Raw genomic sequence first — 15119 nt, 5'->3', positions numbered from 1 at the left:
TTGGGTTGACTAAAATAGAGGAAATGAATCCTGAGCCCTAGCATTGCATGACCATAAAAATTTGACACTTGAGTGTCCGCATAGGTGCATGCATAACCAGTTTTGCATAAAATTTCCAAATCATCATTTTTGCATTTGTGTCATGGAAATAATGTGGGGCATCCATTTTTATCCTTGAACCAAACCAAACCCTGACATGTATCATGTCTAGCCATTCTACAAGCCTTGAGCCAAAATCCCGACTCACCATAAACCTTGACCCAGGGTGAGAATGTCAATCCTTACCCTCGGAAGCAAAAAAGAATAGAAGGGAAATTTCCAATCAAAGAAAAAGAGAAGGAAAATTTCCAATGAAAGCAAAAAAAAAAAAAAGAAAAGAAGAAGAAGAAGAAAAAGAAGAAGAGAAAAGAAGGAAAATTCCCCAATCAAAGAGTGGGAGAAAGCAAAAAGAAAAGAAAGGAAATTCCCAATCAAAGAATGGGAGAAAGTAAAAAAGGAAGAAGAAGAAGGAAAGAAAGCTCCTGATCGGGGATCGAAGGAAAAACAGAAGAAATGTGCAGAGAGGTCTTTGGACCGGACAATATCTGAACAATACAGAATTGTCACCAAATGAACAAAAAAGAAGGAAAGGAAACCACGACCTAAAATAGTCTTCTCCCTTTGATTACCAACCAAAATCCCGTGCGCTAGCGACTTTTTTTTCTCGCCCCGCACTAAACAAAAAAACAGAAAAGAAAAAGCCAGAAAAATCAAAAGCCAAAAACACACAAAAGCCAAAAAAAAAAAACCATCAAAAGAACCCATTCCCAAGAGAAGTCCTATTGATCCATGATCACGCATGTAATTTTTGATTTGATAGGAAATAATTTGCAAAGTCAAGTCATGACATATCTATGGTTCGGAATTAGGATGAAACACTTACCTGTGCGAAATTGATACACTTTGAGTGGATTTCTTCTATTTTTGTCGAACCCAGTGTTTCCTCTAAATGGTCATTTAGAAACGAAATGCTAACATCCAAAATCTCATTTATGGTTATGGGAGATTTCATCAGCAGACTCTCCTTCCCCGGTAGACGCATTGTTTTTCACTCAAAAAAGCATATGCTGCTCTAAATCAGTTGGAATATTTGTCTCTTTGCTAAAGCATGTTTGCATTTTAGTGGAGAAAACACCGAGACTTTTTCCAGTCTCACAAGTTATCCAGAACTACGTAGGTCTGAATTCCTCATTGGAGGATACGTAGGAGCAAGAGCCTCGCTTTTGTCGACCACACCGCCTTTTGTTGCCATAACTCAAGAGCCGGTAGCCCGCGGAGACACCTTACGGTTATCCGCACCTCGTCATTCAGTGACCCCAAGTGTGATTGACGAGCAGAGGCCAATGTGGTCATCTGCGCCCTTTCCGGAGATGTCAGCATTTTCCGATGGAGACTTTTCAAGTCTCACAAGTTATCCAGAACTACGTAGGTCTGAGTTCCTCATTGGAGGATACGTAGGAGCAAGAGCTTTGCTTTTGTCGGCCGCCCCATAATCTTTGTCATACTGACCCTGAGGTCATGTGACGCGCACCCTTTTTGTCATCCAGAGGCGGCGGGCCCGATGACAAGCAGAGACCAAGTTTGGTCATTCTGCACCCATGATACGCGGAGATACCTTACGGTTATCCGCACCCTTTTGTCATCCAGAGGCGGCGGGCCCGATGACAAGCAGAGACCAAGTTTGGTCATTCTGCACCCATGATACGCGGAGATACCTTACGGTTATCCGCACCCTTTTGTCATCCAGAGGCGGCGGGCCCGATGACAAGCAGAGACCAAGTTTGGTCATTCTGCACCCATGATACGCGGAGATACCTTACGGTTATCCGCACCCTTTTGTCATCCAGAGGCGGCGGGCCCGATGACAAGCAGAGACCAAGTTTGGTCATTCTGCACCCATGATACGCGGAGATACCTTACGGTTATCCGCACCCTTTTGTCATCCAGAGGCGGCGGGCCCGATGACAAGCAGAGACCAAGTTTGGTCATTCTGCACCCATGATACGCGGAGATACCTTACGGTTATCCGCACCCCTTTGCCATTCAGACACAGTCGTGTCCGATGGCACGCAGAGACCAAGTTTGGTCATTCTGCACCCATGATACGCGGAGATACCTTATGGTTATTCGCACCCCTTTTGTCATCCAGAGGCGGCGGGCCCGATGACAAGCAGAGACCAAGTTTGGTCATTCTGCACCCATGATACGTGGAGATACCTTACGGTTATCCGCACCCCTTTGCCATTCAGACACAGTCGTGTCCGATGGCACGCAGAGACCAAGTTTGGTCATTCTGCACCCATGATACGCGGAGATACCTTATGGTTATTCGCACCCCTTTTGTCATCCAGAGGCGGCGGGCCCGATGACAAGCAGAGACCAAGTTTGGTCATTCTGCACCCATGATACGCGGAGATACCTTACGGTTATCCGCACCCCTTTGCCATTCAGACACAGTCGTGTCCGATGGCACGCAGAGACCAAGTTTGGTCATTCTGCACCCATGATACGCGGAGATACCCTATGGTTATCCGCACCCCTTTGCCATTCAGACACAGTCGTGTCCGATGGCACGCAGAAACCAAGTTTGGTCATTCTGCACCCATGATACGCGGAGATACCTTATGGTTATTCGCACCCTTTTGTCATCCAGAGGCGGCGGGCCCGATGACAAGCAGAGGCCAAGTTTGGTCATTCTGCACCCATGATACGCGGAGATACCTTATGGTTATTCGCACCCATTCTTTTGCTATCTGTAAGACAGAACGCTTGATAGCATGCAGAGGCTGACACAGTCTTCTGCACCTTTTGTTCCTCCGGGAACAACAAAGTCATTTACATGCGGAAATTTCATGGTCGCCCGCGACTCTCGTCAGCCGAGAGGAGCGAAATTAGTGTCATACACTGATTTTCGTCCGGGGACCTTTGCTTGATGACATGAGACCATTCTTTGGTCCTTGTGAGGTGCTTGGCATCCATCATTAGGCAATTTGTGAAATCCTAGGAACGACAAGTCACGGTCACCCGCGACTCTCGTCAACCGAGAGGAGCGAAATTAGTGTCATACACTGATTTTCGGGGACCTTTGCTTGATGACATGCGACCATTCTTTGGTCCTTGTGAGGTGCTTGGCACCCATCATTAGGCAATTTGTGAAATTATGGGAACAACAAGTCATTTGCATGTGGAGATTTTATGGTCACCTGCGACTCTCGCCAAATCGAGAGGAACGAAATTAGTGTCTTATCTTTACTTTCCTTTTATCTCCAATAAAAGACAAGTAAAGAGGGGCAACTGTCATACCCTAATTTCGTCCGGGGACCTTTGCTCGATGACGTGCGACCATTCTTTGGTCCTCGTGAGGTGCTTGGCACCCATCATTAGGCAATTTATGAAATTCCAGGACATGCCGAAAAACCAAAAAAATATTGATGCACAATCCGTAAGTTTCCGTGACACACCGGAAATCAAATGGAAGCATCGTTGCATAATTAAGTGAGGTTCCGTAACATTCCGTAAGTCAAAAAGGGGATGATTATGTAATCCGCAAGGTTCCGTAACATTACGGAAAGAAAACAAGTATCGTTACGAAATTCGTAAGTTTCCGTAACTTTACGAAAAAAGAATCACCAAAAAACAGTAGAGGGGGGTGTACTTAGTAAAAATGGGGGTGCAAATAGCACCCAGGCCCACTTGGGCCCTCCAGAAGATTCCTCCAGAAGGCGGTTGCTTCTGGAGGAAGCAACCCTGCTCGCCTGGGCGAGCTGAGCTCGCCTGGGCGAGCTGGGCGGCAACCACCTCCCCTATTTTGCTATAAATAGGGGAGGAATGCAAGAAGAAAAAGGTCCAGCCCCTTAGGCACTTCTCTCTCTTTCGAATTTGCTTGGAAAAATTGTTTCCGTGAAAAAAATCTAAGCCGAGGCGCTTCCGAAACGTTTCCGTAACGTTTTCCGTGAGGAATCTCGCAAAGGTTTCAACCGTTCTTCGACGTTCTTCATTCGTTCTTCATCGTTCTTCGATCTTCAACGGGTAAGTACCTCGAACCAAGCTTTTCGATTCATTCTATGCACCCGTAGTGGTCCACATTGTGTTTCGTGCATTTTGATTCTCGTTTTGTTTACTTTTTATACCCCCCGTTGACGTGCTTAAGCCATTTTACTTAAGTCGTTTCTCGCTTAACTTAAAAATAAAATAAACTTCCACCGAACGTTTGAATTGTATTATCCATTAGCTTCGGTTAAAATAAATTCCGACCGTTCGGTCGTGCCGTAACCACGTTGGAAATCAAAAAAGAGGTAAAAATAATATAATAATCAAAAAACATCTTTTAGTAAAATAAAGCGGAAAATCAAGTGGACATTTTCTCTTTGGGATTTCTCATTCTTAATCGAATTGATTAATAACTAAAGTGAAACTAAAGGCTAAAATCAATTCGCCTAGTCAAGCTCGTCCATAAAAAATAGGCTTTTGAAGTTTGTCATTTCATTTCCTCACTAAGTAAAATGGATCATTTTTAAGGTCCAACGCCTTAAAATGACCACCACTTAAGTAAAAAAGAATCACTTGATAAGCAAGAACTACGTAGGTCTGAGTTCCTCATTGAGGATACGTAGGAGCAAAAGTCCCGCTTTTGTCGACCACCCCAAGAGATCGTTAATGGTCCGATGCCTTAACGTTTCTCTCCTTTCAAAAATAAGAGATCGTTAATGGTCCAATGCCCTAACGTTTCTCTCCTTTCAAAAATAAGAGATCGTTAATGGTCCAATGCCTTAGCGTTTCTCTCCTTTCAAAAACAAGAGATCGTTAATGGTCCAACACCTTAACGTTTCTCTCCTTTCAAAATCAAAAGACCGTTTAATGGTCCAAACACCTTAAATGACCTTTTGTTCAAATAAAAACATATTTTGCAAAAAAGACAAAAACAACTTAACCAAACACTTTGTTCCAAAAGAACTACGTAGGTCTGATTTTCTCATCCCAAATTGAGGAATACGTAGGAGCAAAGGGAAACACCCTTGTCGACCACAAAAAAGGAAAAAATATAAAAAGGGTATAAAGGATACAAGAACATAAAAATCAAAGTCATGTTTGCACATTCGATTAAAGGCTGCCGTCCCTTGGGACGGGCGTGTGGGGTGCTAATACCTTCCCCGTGCGTAAATACAACTCCCGAACCTTTCACTAAAAAGTTCGTAGATCGCGTCTTTTCCGGTTTTTCCGACGTTTTCCTCAAATAAACGTTGGTGGCGACTCCGCGCGTATTCCTTTCGTGGAACACGCATCCCGCGAGTCTCGCGTCGCCCTCCCGCCGAAGGGTAGGTTGCGACACATGTTTAGGTAGCAAAATACCTCATGAGAAAAAAAAAACAAACAAAAAAAAAAACAAACAAGAAAAAGAAATAAACAAATGATAAAAAAAAAGAAAAATAAGTTGTCTAGCTAAAAACCGACATGCTTTTGAAAAGAGATGATTTCCAACTTTTCTTTGAAAAAATTCATTGATCATAACCAATTTTTGGAAAATGTGTCTACACCTGAAGGGTGAATGCTGTGAAATTTCCCCGGACGCCCGAAATGGACTCGGATGAATGCACAAATGGATAAAACAACATATTTTGGAAACATTGGGTTGATTTAAAATAGAGGAAATGAATCCTGAGCCTTAGCATCACATGACCATAAAAATTTGACACTTGAGTGTCCGCATAGGTGCATGCATGACCAGTTTTGCATGAAGTTTCCAAATCATCATTTTTGCATTTGTGTCATGGAAATAATGTGGGGCATCCCTTTTAATCCTTGAACCAAACCAAACCCTGACATGTATCATGTCTAGCCATTCTACAAGCCTTGAGCCAAAATCCTAACTCACCATAAACCTTGACCCAGGGTGAGAATGTCAATCCTTACCCTCGGAAGCAAAAAAAGAAGAGAAGGAAAATTTCCAATCAAAGATAAAGCAGAAAAAAGAAGAGAAGGAAAATTTCCAATCAAAGAGTGGGAGAAAGAAAAAAGAAAAGAAAGAAAATTCCCAACCAAAGAATGGAAGAAAGTAAAAAAGAAGAAAGCTCCTGGTCAAAGAAACCAAAAGAAATGTGCAGAGAGGTCTTTGGACCAGACAATATCTGAACAATACAGAATTGTCACCAAATGAACAAAAAGAAGGAAAGGAAACCACGACCTAAAATGGTCTTCCCCCTTTAAATTGCCAACCAAAATCTTGTGCGCTAGCGACTTTTTCGCCCCGCACTAAACAAAAACAGAAAAGGAAAAAGCCAACCAAAAATCAAAAGCCAAAAACACACAAAAGCCGAAAAGCCCATCAAAAGAACCCATTCCCAAGGGAAGTCCTATTGATCCATGATCACGCATGTAATTTTTGATTTGATAGGAAATAAATTGCAAAATCAAGTCATGACATATCTATGGTTCGGAATTAGGATGAAACACTTACCTGTGCGAGATTGATACACTTTGAGTGATTTTCTTCTATTTTTGTCGAACCCAGTGTTTCCTCTAAATGGTCATTTAGAAACGAAATGCTGACATCCAAAATTTCATTTATGGTTATGGGGGGGTTTCATCAGCAGACTCTCCTTCCCCGATAGACGCATTGTTTTTCACTCAAAAAAGCATATGCTGCTCTAAATCAATTGGAATATTTGTCTCTTTGCTAAAGCATGTTTGCATTTTAGTGGAGAAAACACCGAGACTTTTTTAAGTCTCACAAGTTATCCAGAACTACGTAGGTCTGAGTTCCTCATTGGAGGATACGTAGGAGCAAGAGCCTCGCTTTTGTCAACCACGCCACCTTTTGCTGTCATGACCCAAGAGCTGGTAACCCGCGAAGACACCTTACGGTTATCCGCACCTCGTCATTCAGTGACCCCAAGTGTGATTGATGAGCAAAGGCCAGTGTGGTCATTTGCACCCTTTCCGGAGATGTCAACATCTTCCGGTCGAGACTTTTTCAAGTCTCACAAGTTATCTAGAACTACGTAGGTCTGAGTTCCTCATTGGAGGATACGTAGGAGCAAGAGCGTTGCTTTTGTCGGCCGCCCAACAAGATCTGTCATACTGACCCTGAGGTCATGTGACATGCGGAGACAAAATTTGGTCATTCCGCACCCCTTTGCCATTCAGACACAGTCGTGTCCGATGGTACGCAGAGACAAAATTTGGTCATTCTGCACCCTTTGTCATCCAGAGGCGGCGGGCCCGATGACATGCGGAGACAAAATTTGGTCATTCCGCACCCTTTGCCATTCAGACACAGTCGTGTCCGATGGCGCGCAGAGACAAAATTTGGTCATTCTGCACCCTTTGTCATCCAGAGGCGGCGGGCCCGATGACATGCGGAGACAAAATTTGGTCATTCCGCACCCCTTTGCCATTCAGACACAGTCGTGTCCGATGGCGCGCAAAGACAAAATTTGGTCATTCTGCACCCTTTGTCATCCAGAGGCGGCGGGCCCGATGACACGCGGAGGTTTACATCATCTTCCGCACTCACAAGATCTGTCATACTGACTTTTGAGTCACGCTGACGGGCGGAAATACCCGAGTGGTTATCCGTATAAACATTCTTTTGCTATCTGTAAGACAGAACGCTTGATAGCATGCAGAGACTGACATCGTCTTCTGCACCTTTTGTTCCTCCGGGAACAACAAGTCATTTACATGCGGAAATTTTATGGTCACCCGCGACTCTCGTCAATCGAGAGGAACGAAATTAGTGTCATACCCTAATTTCGTCTGGGGACCTTTGCTTGATGACATGCGACCTTTCTTTGATCCTTGTGAGGTGCTTGGCAACCATCATTAGGCAATTTGTGAAATTCCGGGAACAACAAGTCATTTGCATGTGGAGATTTTATGGTCACCCGCGACTCTTGTCAAATCGAGAGGAACGAAATTAGTGTCTTATCTTTACTTTCCTTTTATCTCCAATAAAAGACAAGTAAAGAGGGGCAACTGTCATACCCTAATTTCGTCCAGGGACCTTTGCTTGATGACATGCGACTTTTCTTTGGTCCTTGCAAGGTGCTTGGCACCCATCATTAGGCAATTTGTGAAATTCCAGGACATGCCGGAAAACCAAAAAAATATTGATGCACAATCCGTAAGTTTCCGTGACACACCGGAAATCAAATGGAAGCATCGTTGCTTAATTAAGTGAGGTTCCGTAACATTCCGTAAGTCAAAAAGGGGATGATTATGTAATCCGCAAGGTTCCGTAACATTACGGAAAGAAAACAAGTATCGTTACGAAATTCGTAAGTTTCCGTAACTTTACGAAAAAAGAATCACCAAAAAAAAGTAGAGGGGGTGTACTTAGTAAAAATGGGGGTGCAAATAGCACCCAGGCCCACTTGGGCCCTCCAGAATATTCCTCCAGAAGGCTGTTGCTTCTGGAGGAAGCAACCTGGCTCGCCTGGGCGAGCTGGGCGAGCTGGGCGGCAAGCATCTCCCCTATTTTGCTATAAATAGGGGAGGAAGTGAAGAAGAAAAGGGTTCAGCCCCTTAGGCACTTCTCTCTCTTTCGAATTTGCTTGGAAAAATTGTTTCCGTGAAGAAAATCTAAGTCGAGGCTCTTCCGAAACGTTTCCGTAACTTTTTCCGTGGAGAATTTCGCAAAGGTTTCAACCGTTCTTCGACGTTCTTCATTCGTTCTTCATCGTTCTTCGATCTTCAACGGGTAAGTACCTCGAACCAAGCTTTTTCGATTCATTCTATGTACCCATGGTGGTCCACATTGTGTTTTGTGTATTTCTATTCTCGTTTCATTTACTTTTTATACCCCCTGTTGACGTGCTTAAGCCATTTTACTTAAGTCATTTCTCGCTTAACTTAAAAATAAAATAAATTTCCACCGAACGTTTGAATTGTATTATCCGTTAACTTCGGTTAAAATAAATTCCGACCGTTCGGTCGTGCCGCAACCACGTTGGAAATCAAAAAAGAGGTCAAAAATAATATAACAATCAAAAAAACATCTTTTAGGTAAAATAAAGCGGAAAATCAATCGGACGTTTTCTCTTTGGGATTTCTCATTCTTAACCGAATTGACTAATAACTAAAGTGAAACTAAGGCTAAAATCAAATCGCCTAGTCAAGCTTGTCCATAAAAATAGGTTTTTGAAGTTTGTCATTTCAATTTCTTACTAAGTAAATGGATCATTTTTCAAGGTCCAACGCCTTAAAATGGTCACCTCTTAAGTAAAAAAAAAGAATCACTTGATAAGAAAGAACTACGTAGGTCTGATTTCCTCGTCGCAAATTGAGGAATACGTAGGAGCAAAGGGAAACACCCTTGTCGACCACAAAAAAGAAAAAATATAAAAAGGGTATAAAGGATATAAGGACATAAAAGGGAACATAAAAATCAAAGTCATGTTTGCACATTCGATTAAAGGCTGCCGTCCCTTGGGACGGACGTGTGGGGTGCTAATACCTTCCCCGTGCGTAAATACAACTCCCGAACCTTTCACTTAAAAGTTCGTAGATCGCGTCTTTTCCGACGTTTTCCTCAAATAAACGTTGGTGGCGACTCTGCGCGTATTCCTTTCGTGGAACACGCATCCAGCGAGTCTCGCGTCGCCCTCCCGCCGAAGGGTAGGTTGCGATAAAGGGAGAGGGAGAGAAGAGCACGAAATTTTGTGCTCTAAATGAGCTCTGAAATCTGAAGTTTAATATTCAAATCATCAAAGTTGAAAAAAATGCACACACATGACCTCTATTTATAGCCCTTGTCACACAAAATTGGAGGGAAATTCAAATTTCACTTGAATTTGAAATTGAATTTGTGGAGCCAAACTTTGGAGCCAAAATTTCACTAATTATGATTAGTGAATTTTAGTTATGGTTCAGCCCACTAATCCAAGATCAATTCCAAGATTCTCCACTAAGTGTGCTTAGGTGTCATGAGGCATGAAAAGCATGAAGGACATGCGCAAAGTGTGACTATATGATGTGGCAATGGGGTGTAGTAAGCAAATGTTCACCTCCCCCTCTAAAATTTAATTGGATTGGGCTTCTACCAATTCAATTAAATTTATTTCCAACCACACACATCAAATATCCATTTAGTGCATGTGAAATTACAAAACTACCCCTAATACAAAAACTAGTCTAGGTGCCCTAAAATACAAGGGCTGAAAAATCCTATATTTCTAGGGTACCCTACCTACATTATGGAGCCCTAAATACAAGGCCCAAAAATAATGAAACCTTAATCTAATATTTACAAAGATAAGCGGGTTCGTACTTAGCCTATGGGCCCGAAATCTACCCTAAGGCTCATAAGAACCCTAGGGCCTTCTCTTGCATCTCTGGCCCAATCTACTTGGAGTTTTTCTATCCAATGCCTTGCGGGGTAGGATTGCATCATTATGTCTGCAACTTGATCTTCAGACCTACAAAAATCCAATTCAAGTTTCTCCTTACTCACTTGATCACGTAGGAAATGAAACTTGGTTTCAATATGTTTACTCCTGCCATGTGCCACAGGATGCTTAGCTAAATCAATTGCTGATTTGTTATCCATCAACAACCTCATAGGATTGCAATTTCTCAAGTTTAGTTCTTCCATTAAAGCTTCCAGCCATAGAGCTTGACAGGCTGCCATAGCAGCAACAATATATTCTGCTTCACATGTTGACAAAGCAACTACACTCTGCTTCTTTGAGCACCAGGAGATTGGTGATGTTCCAAATTTGAAAACATACCCAGCAGTGCTTTTCCTATCATCCTTATCACCACACCAATCTGAATCACTATAACCAAACACTTCTCCTTCTATATTCTTCTGACTGTAAGGATATAAAATGCCAAGATCCAATGTTCCTTTCACATACCTCAAAATCCTCTTTGCTGCCAAGAAGTGAGGTGTCTTTGGTTTCTCCATAAACCTGCTTATCAACCCAACACAATAGGCAATATCAGGTCTGGTGTTACATAGGTACCTCAATGAGCCTACAATTTGCTTGTACAAGGTAGGATCAACTTCTTTCTCATCCCCATCTATTTGCAGCTTAATTCTAGTTTCAGTTGGTGTGATAACAGAATTGCAATCCATCATATTGAAACTTTTTAGGATGTCTTGTGCATACTTCTTTTGATGCATGAAAATCCCTTTACTAGTAGAAACAAATTCAATACCCAGGAAGTATGATAGTTCACCAAGATCAGACATTTCAAATTCATCCATTATTCTTCCTTTGAACACTTTTATATCTTCTTTACTACTGCCAGTCACTAGCAAACCATCTACATAGAGACATATTATCAAAAACTCACCAGAATTTGTGTTTCTGACATAAACTCCATGCTCAGTAGTGCACTTGGTGAAATTCTGCTGGACTAGGAAGCTATCAATTTTCATATTCCAGGCTCTAGGGGCCTACTTGAGTCCATATAGTGCCTTTTTCAACTTGTAGACTTTATCCTCTTGTCCTACAACTACATAACCAGGTGGTTGAGTTATGTAGATTTCTTCTTCAAGTGGCCCATTCAAAAATGCTGACTTCACATCCAAATGATATAAAGACCAATTTCTGTTGCAAGCAGCTGCCACAATGAGCCTAACAGTTTCAAGTCTTGCAACTGGAGCAAAAACCTCATTATAATCCAAGCCATGTTTTTGTAGAAATCCCCTTGCTACTAATCTTTCCTTATACTTGGACACATCTCCATTAGGCTTTACCTTAGTCTTATAGACCCACTTCACATCAATTGGTCTTTTTCCTTGAGGCAAATGGACTAACTCCCAAGTCTAATTCTTCTCAATTGATCTCAATTCTTCTTCCATAGCTGCTCTCCAATGTGAACTTTGTGAGGCTTCATCATGACTCATTGGTTCTGATTCAGCAAGTAGAGCAAAGTGCACAAAATCCCCTTCTGCAGTGATTGTTGTATCAGGATACAATTCATATTCTCTGAGTGTTTGTGGTACTTGTCTCTCTCTTTGTGACCTTCTGAGTTGCTCTCCACATGATGATACATCCTTTTCACTTTGTTTGTCTTCAAGGTTCACAATCACCTTTCTTTCACCATCATCAACAGCATTTATTTCCCAATTCCAACCCTTTGTTTCATCTATCAAGACATCTTTGCTAATCACAACCTTCCTCATTCTAGGATCATACAACTTGTAGGCACCAGTTGGATGATATCCAATGAGTATCATTGATTCAGCCTTGTCATCAAGTTTCTATCTGTTCTGCTCAGGCACATGTCTAAAGCATAGTGAACCAAGTATTCTGAAATGACTCACACTAGGCTTTTTTTCTGACCATGCTTCTTCAGGTGTGTATCCCTGCAATCTCTTGGTGGGACACCTGTTCAGAATATACACAGCAGTAGAAGTTGCCTCTCCCCAAAAATAATGAGGCATTCCCTTCCCTTTCATCATGCTCCTGGCCATGTTCAAAATGGTTATGTTTCTTCTCTCAGCAACACCATTATGCTGAGGTGTATAGGGAGATGTCACTTCATGAATTATCCCCTCTTTATCACAAAATACTTGAAATTCATGTGAGTTATACTCACCACCTCCATCTGTTCTAAGCACATTGATTACCTTATCACTTTGTTTTTCACTCAACAACTTAAACTTCTTAAAAATGTTAAACACTTCACTTTTCTGCTTAATGAGATAGATCCACATTTTTCTAGTAAATTCATCAATGAATGACACAAAGTAACTATTACCTCCTAGGGATTTCACTTCAAAAGGACCACACACATCAGAATAGATCACTTCAAGCTTTCTTTTGGATCTGATTGGAATTTCTGACTTGAAACTATTCCTTGGTTGCTTTGACACACAACACTCAACACATAATTGTTTTGGTATCTCAATTTGGTGAAGACCATGAACCATTTTCTTACTTTTCAATTCACTTAAACTCCTGAAATTTAGATGACCGAACCTGTGATGCCACATCCAGCTTTCATCACTTATAGAAGTAGTCAAGCATTGAAATTCTGCAATTTGAATTCCAATCTTGAATGTTCTATTTCTTGACAAAGGGGCCTTTAGAATCAACCTCCTATTGCTATCAAATATCTTCATTTGACTGTTCTCCATCTGCATTGAGTAGCCCTTTTCTAGCAACTGTCCCAAGCTCAGCAAATTATTCTTCATATTGGGAACATATAGCACATCATTGATAAATGAGTGTTGTCCATCCTTCCTCTGAATCATCACCTTTCCAATGCCTTCTGCAGTTACAGAGTTGTTATCTACAAACTTGATCTTGCTCTTCACCTTATCATCAATGTTTACAAACCACTCTCTATGTCCAGTCATGTGATTGGAACAGCCTGTGTCAAGATACCACAAATTAACATTCTCTTCTTATGAGTTTGTTGTTGCCATTAGTAACACTTTATCAAAGTCAGAATCCTCATCTTGTGCCAATTGAGCTTCATCTGCATTTCTTGGAACCCTTTTATTTCTGCATTCATTTGCAAAATGTCCCTATTTCTGATAGTTATAATACTAAATCCTTTTCTTGTTGAATTTCTTCTTGCCCACTTTGTGATTCCCTCAACTTTTCTTGTCAGTTTCTTCATTCTGGTTATGATTTCCAGAACTGCTGGAGCCCTCACCTGACCTCTTCCACTTATTGTTCTTCCACTTTCCCTTTCCCTTCTTATTCTTGCCACCATCATAGTTGTTCCCTTTGGTAGTTTGGGCTTGCATAGCTTGCTCAGCTGATCTTTGTGAATTTCTTTCATTGAGCCTCATCTCTTGAGCTTCAAGAATTCCTTGCAGTTCTTCAATCTTCATTTCCTCAAGATTCTGGCCTTACTCACTTGCCACCACTATATGATCGAATTTTGGTGTCAAGGTTCTTAATACCTTGACAATGATCCCCAAGTCTGATTGCTTGTCACCATAAGCATTCATTTGATTTGTAATTGCCAAGATTCGAGAAAAGAACTCACCAATGCTTTCTTGATCACTCATCTGTAGAAGTTCATACTGCCTTCTCAAGGTCTGCAACTTTACCTTCTTGAGTTTGCTATCCCCTGCATAGGATTTCTCTAGAGTATCTCATGCCTTCTTTGCATTATCAGCAGATCTAATTTTCTAAAAATTATCTGCATCTACATACTGATGAATAATGAACAACGCCTTTGCATCTCTTTTCATCAAATCACGGTGAGTCACATTCTGTGCATCAGTTGGGTTCCTGTCAGGTTCTTGAACCCCTTCTTGCACCACTTCTGTCACATCTTGAAATCGAAAGATTACCTTCTTCTGAGCACACCAATCATCATAGTTCTTGCCTTTGAGAACAGGCATAGATGCTGGAAAATTTTCATTCGAGGAAGCCATCTCAATTTCAGTATCCAAGGATCTTGAACCTCTGCTCTGATACCAGTTTGTTGGAACAAATAAAGTTCTCCACACTCACTCACAGTATGCGCTCACTCACTCTATGTTAGAGAATAAGAGAAGATGAAAGAATTGATTTAGAAAATAGAGGGAACTTAGAATTCTGAATTAAAACTTCTGCACACTCATTCATCTCATTCATGATCACTAATATTTTTATACATTGCACATGTAGCTATAACAATCTTCATAATTGTCAAACTAACTAACTCCTAACTCCTAACTAACTAACTGAATTACAGCATACATCAACAACTTTCAATTCAAACTTGAACAGAGCTCAAAAAAACAAAAACAGACCCAGAATAGTTTAGCAGCAAAAAAAATCCAAATAAACAAAAAAGAAATGGAGAAGGTCTTGAAATGTAGCTGAAAAGGCCAGCCATGTTCCCGCCGCCGCTGAATCCTCTCACATCCCCAGTGTACTGGTTCCATCGTAGATCCATTGATTCTCTTCTCTATGACAACCTTGACCTAAACCCCTTTTTTCTTCCACTTCCCACCTTTTAATTTAAAGACAAAGAGAACACAAGAGAAGACGAACCGCACGAAGGGGAATTGAAAAGTTGAAGAGTGCGCCTGGAACCACAAAAATAAAGACTCACTGAACGACGGTTTTTCATTAAAACCGACTTACGTATTTAATTTCAAGGACAGTTTTCAAAGAAACCGT

General features: G+C 41.5%; 1 protein-coding gene across 1 annotated transcript in view; it reads right to left on the bottom strand.

Annotated features, from left to right (window-relative positions):
- Window positions 1-11422, bottom strand: part of LOC114411162 (uncharacterized mitochondrial protein AtMg00810-like) — a 48102-nt gene extending 36680 nt beyond the window's left edge. Inside the window, exon 1 of the mRNA XM_028374917.1 lies at window positions 10490-11422. Within this exon, the coding sequence (XP_028230718.1) occupies window positions 10490-11422 (933 nt within the window). The remainder of the gene's footprint in view (window positions 1-10489) is intronic.
- Between the last annotated feature and the right edge of the window lie 3697 nt (window positions 11423-15119).

Source organism: Glycine soja, chromosome 5 (genome assembly GCF_004193775.1).
Source record: "Glycine soja cultivar W05 chromosome 5, ASM419377v2, whole genome shotgun sequence".
NCBI classification, from domain to species: domain Eukaryota; kingdom Viridiplantae; phylum Streptophyta; class Magnoliopsida; order Fabales; family Fabaceae; genus Glycine; species Glycine soja.
Note: the sequence above shows the minus strand (reverse complement) of the source record. Positions and strands in the feature narration are given on the sequence as shown.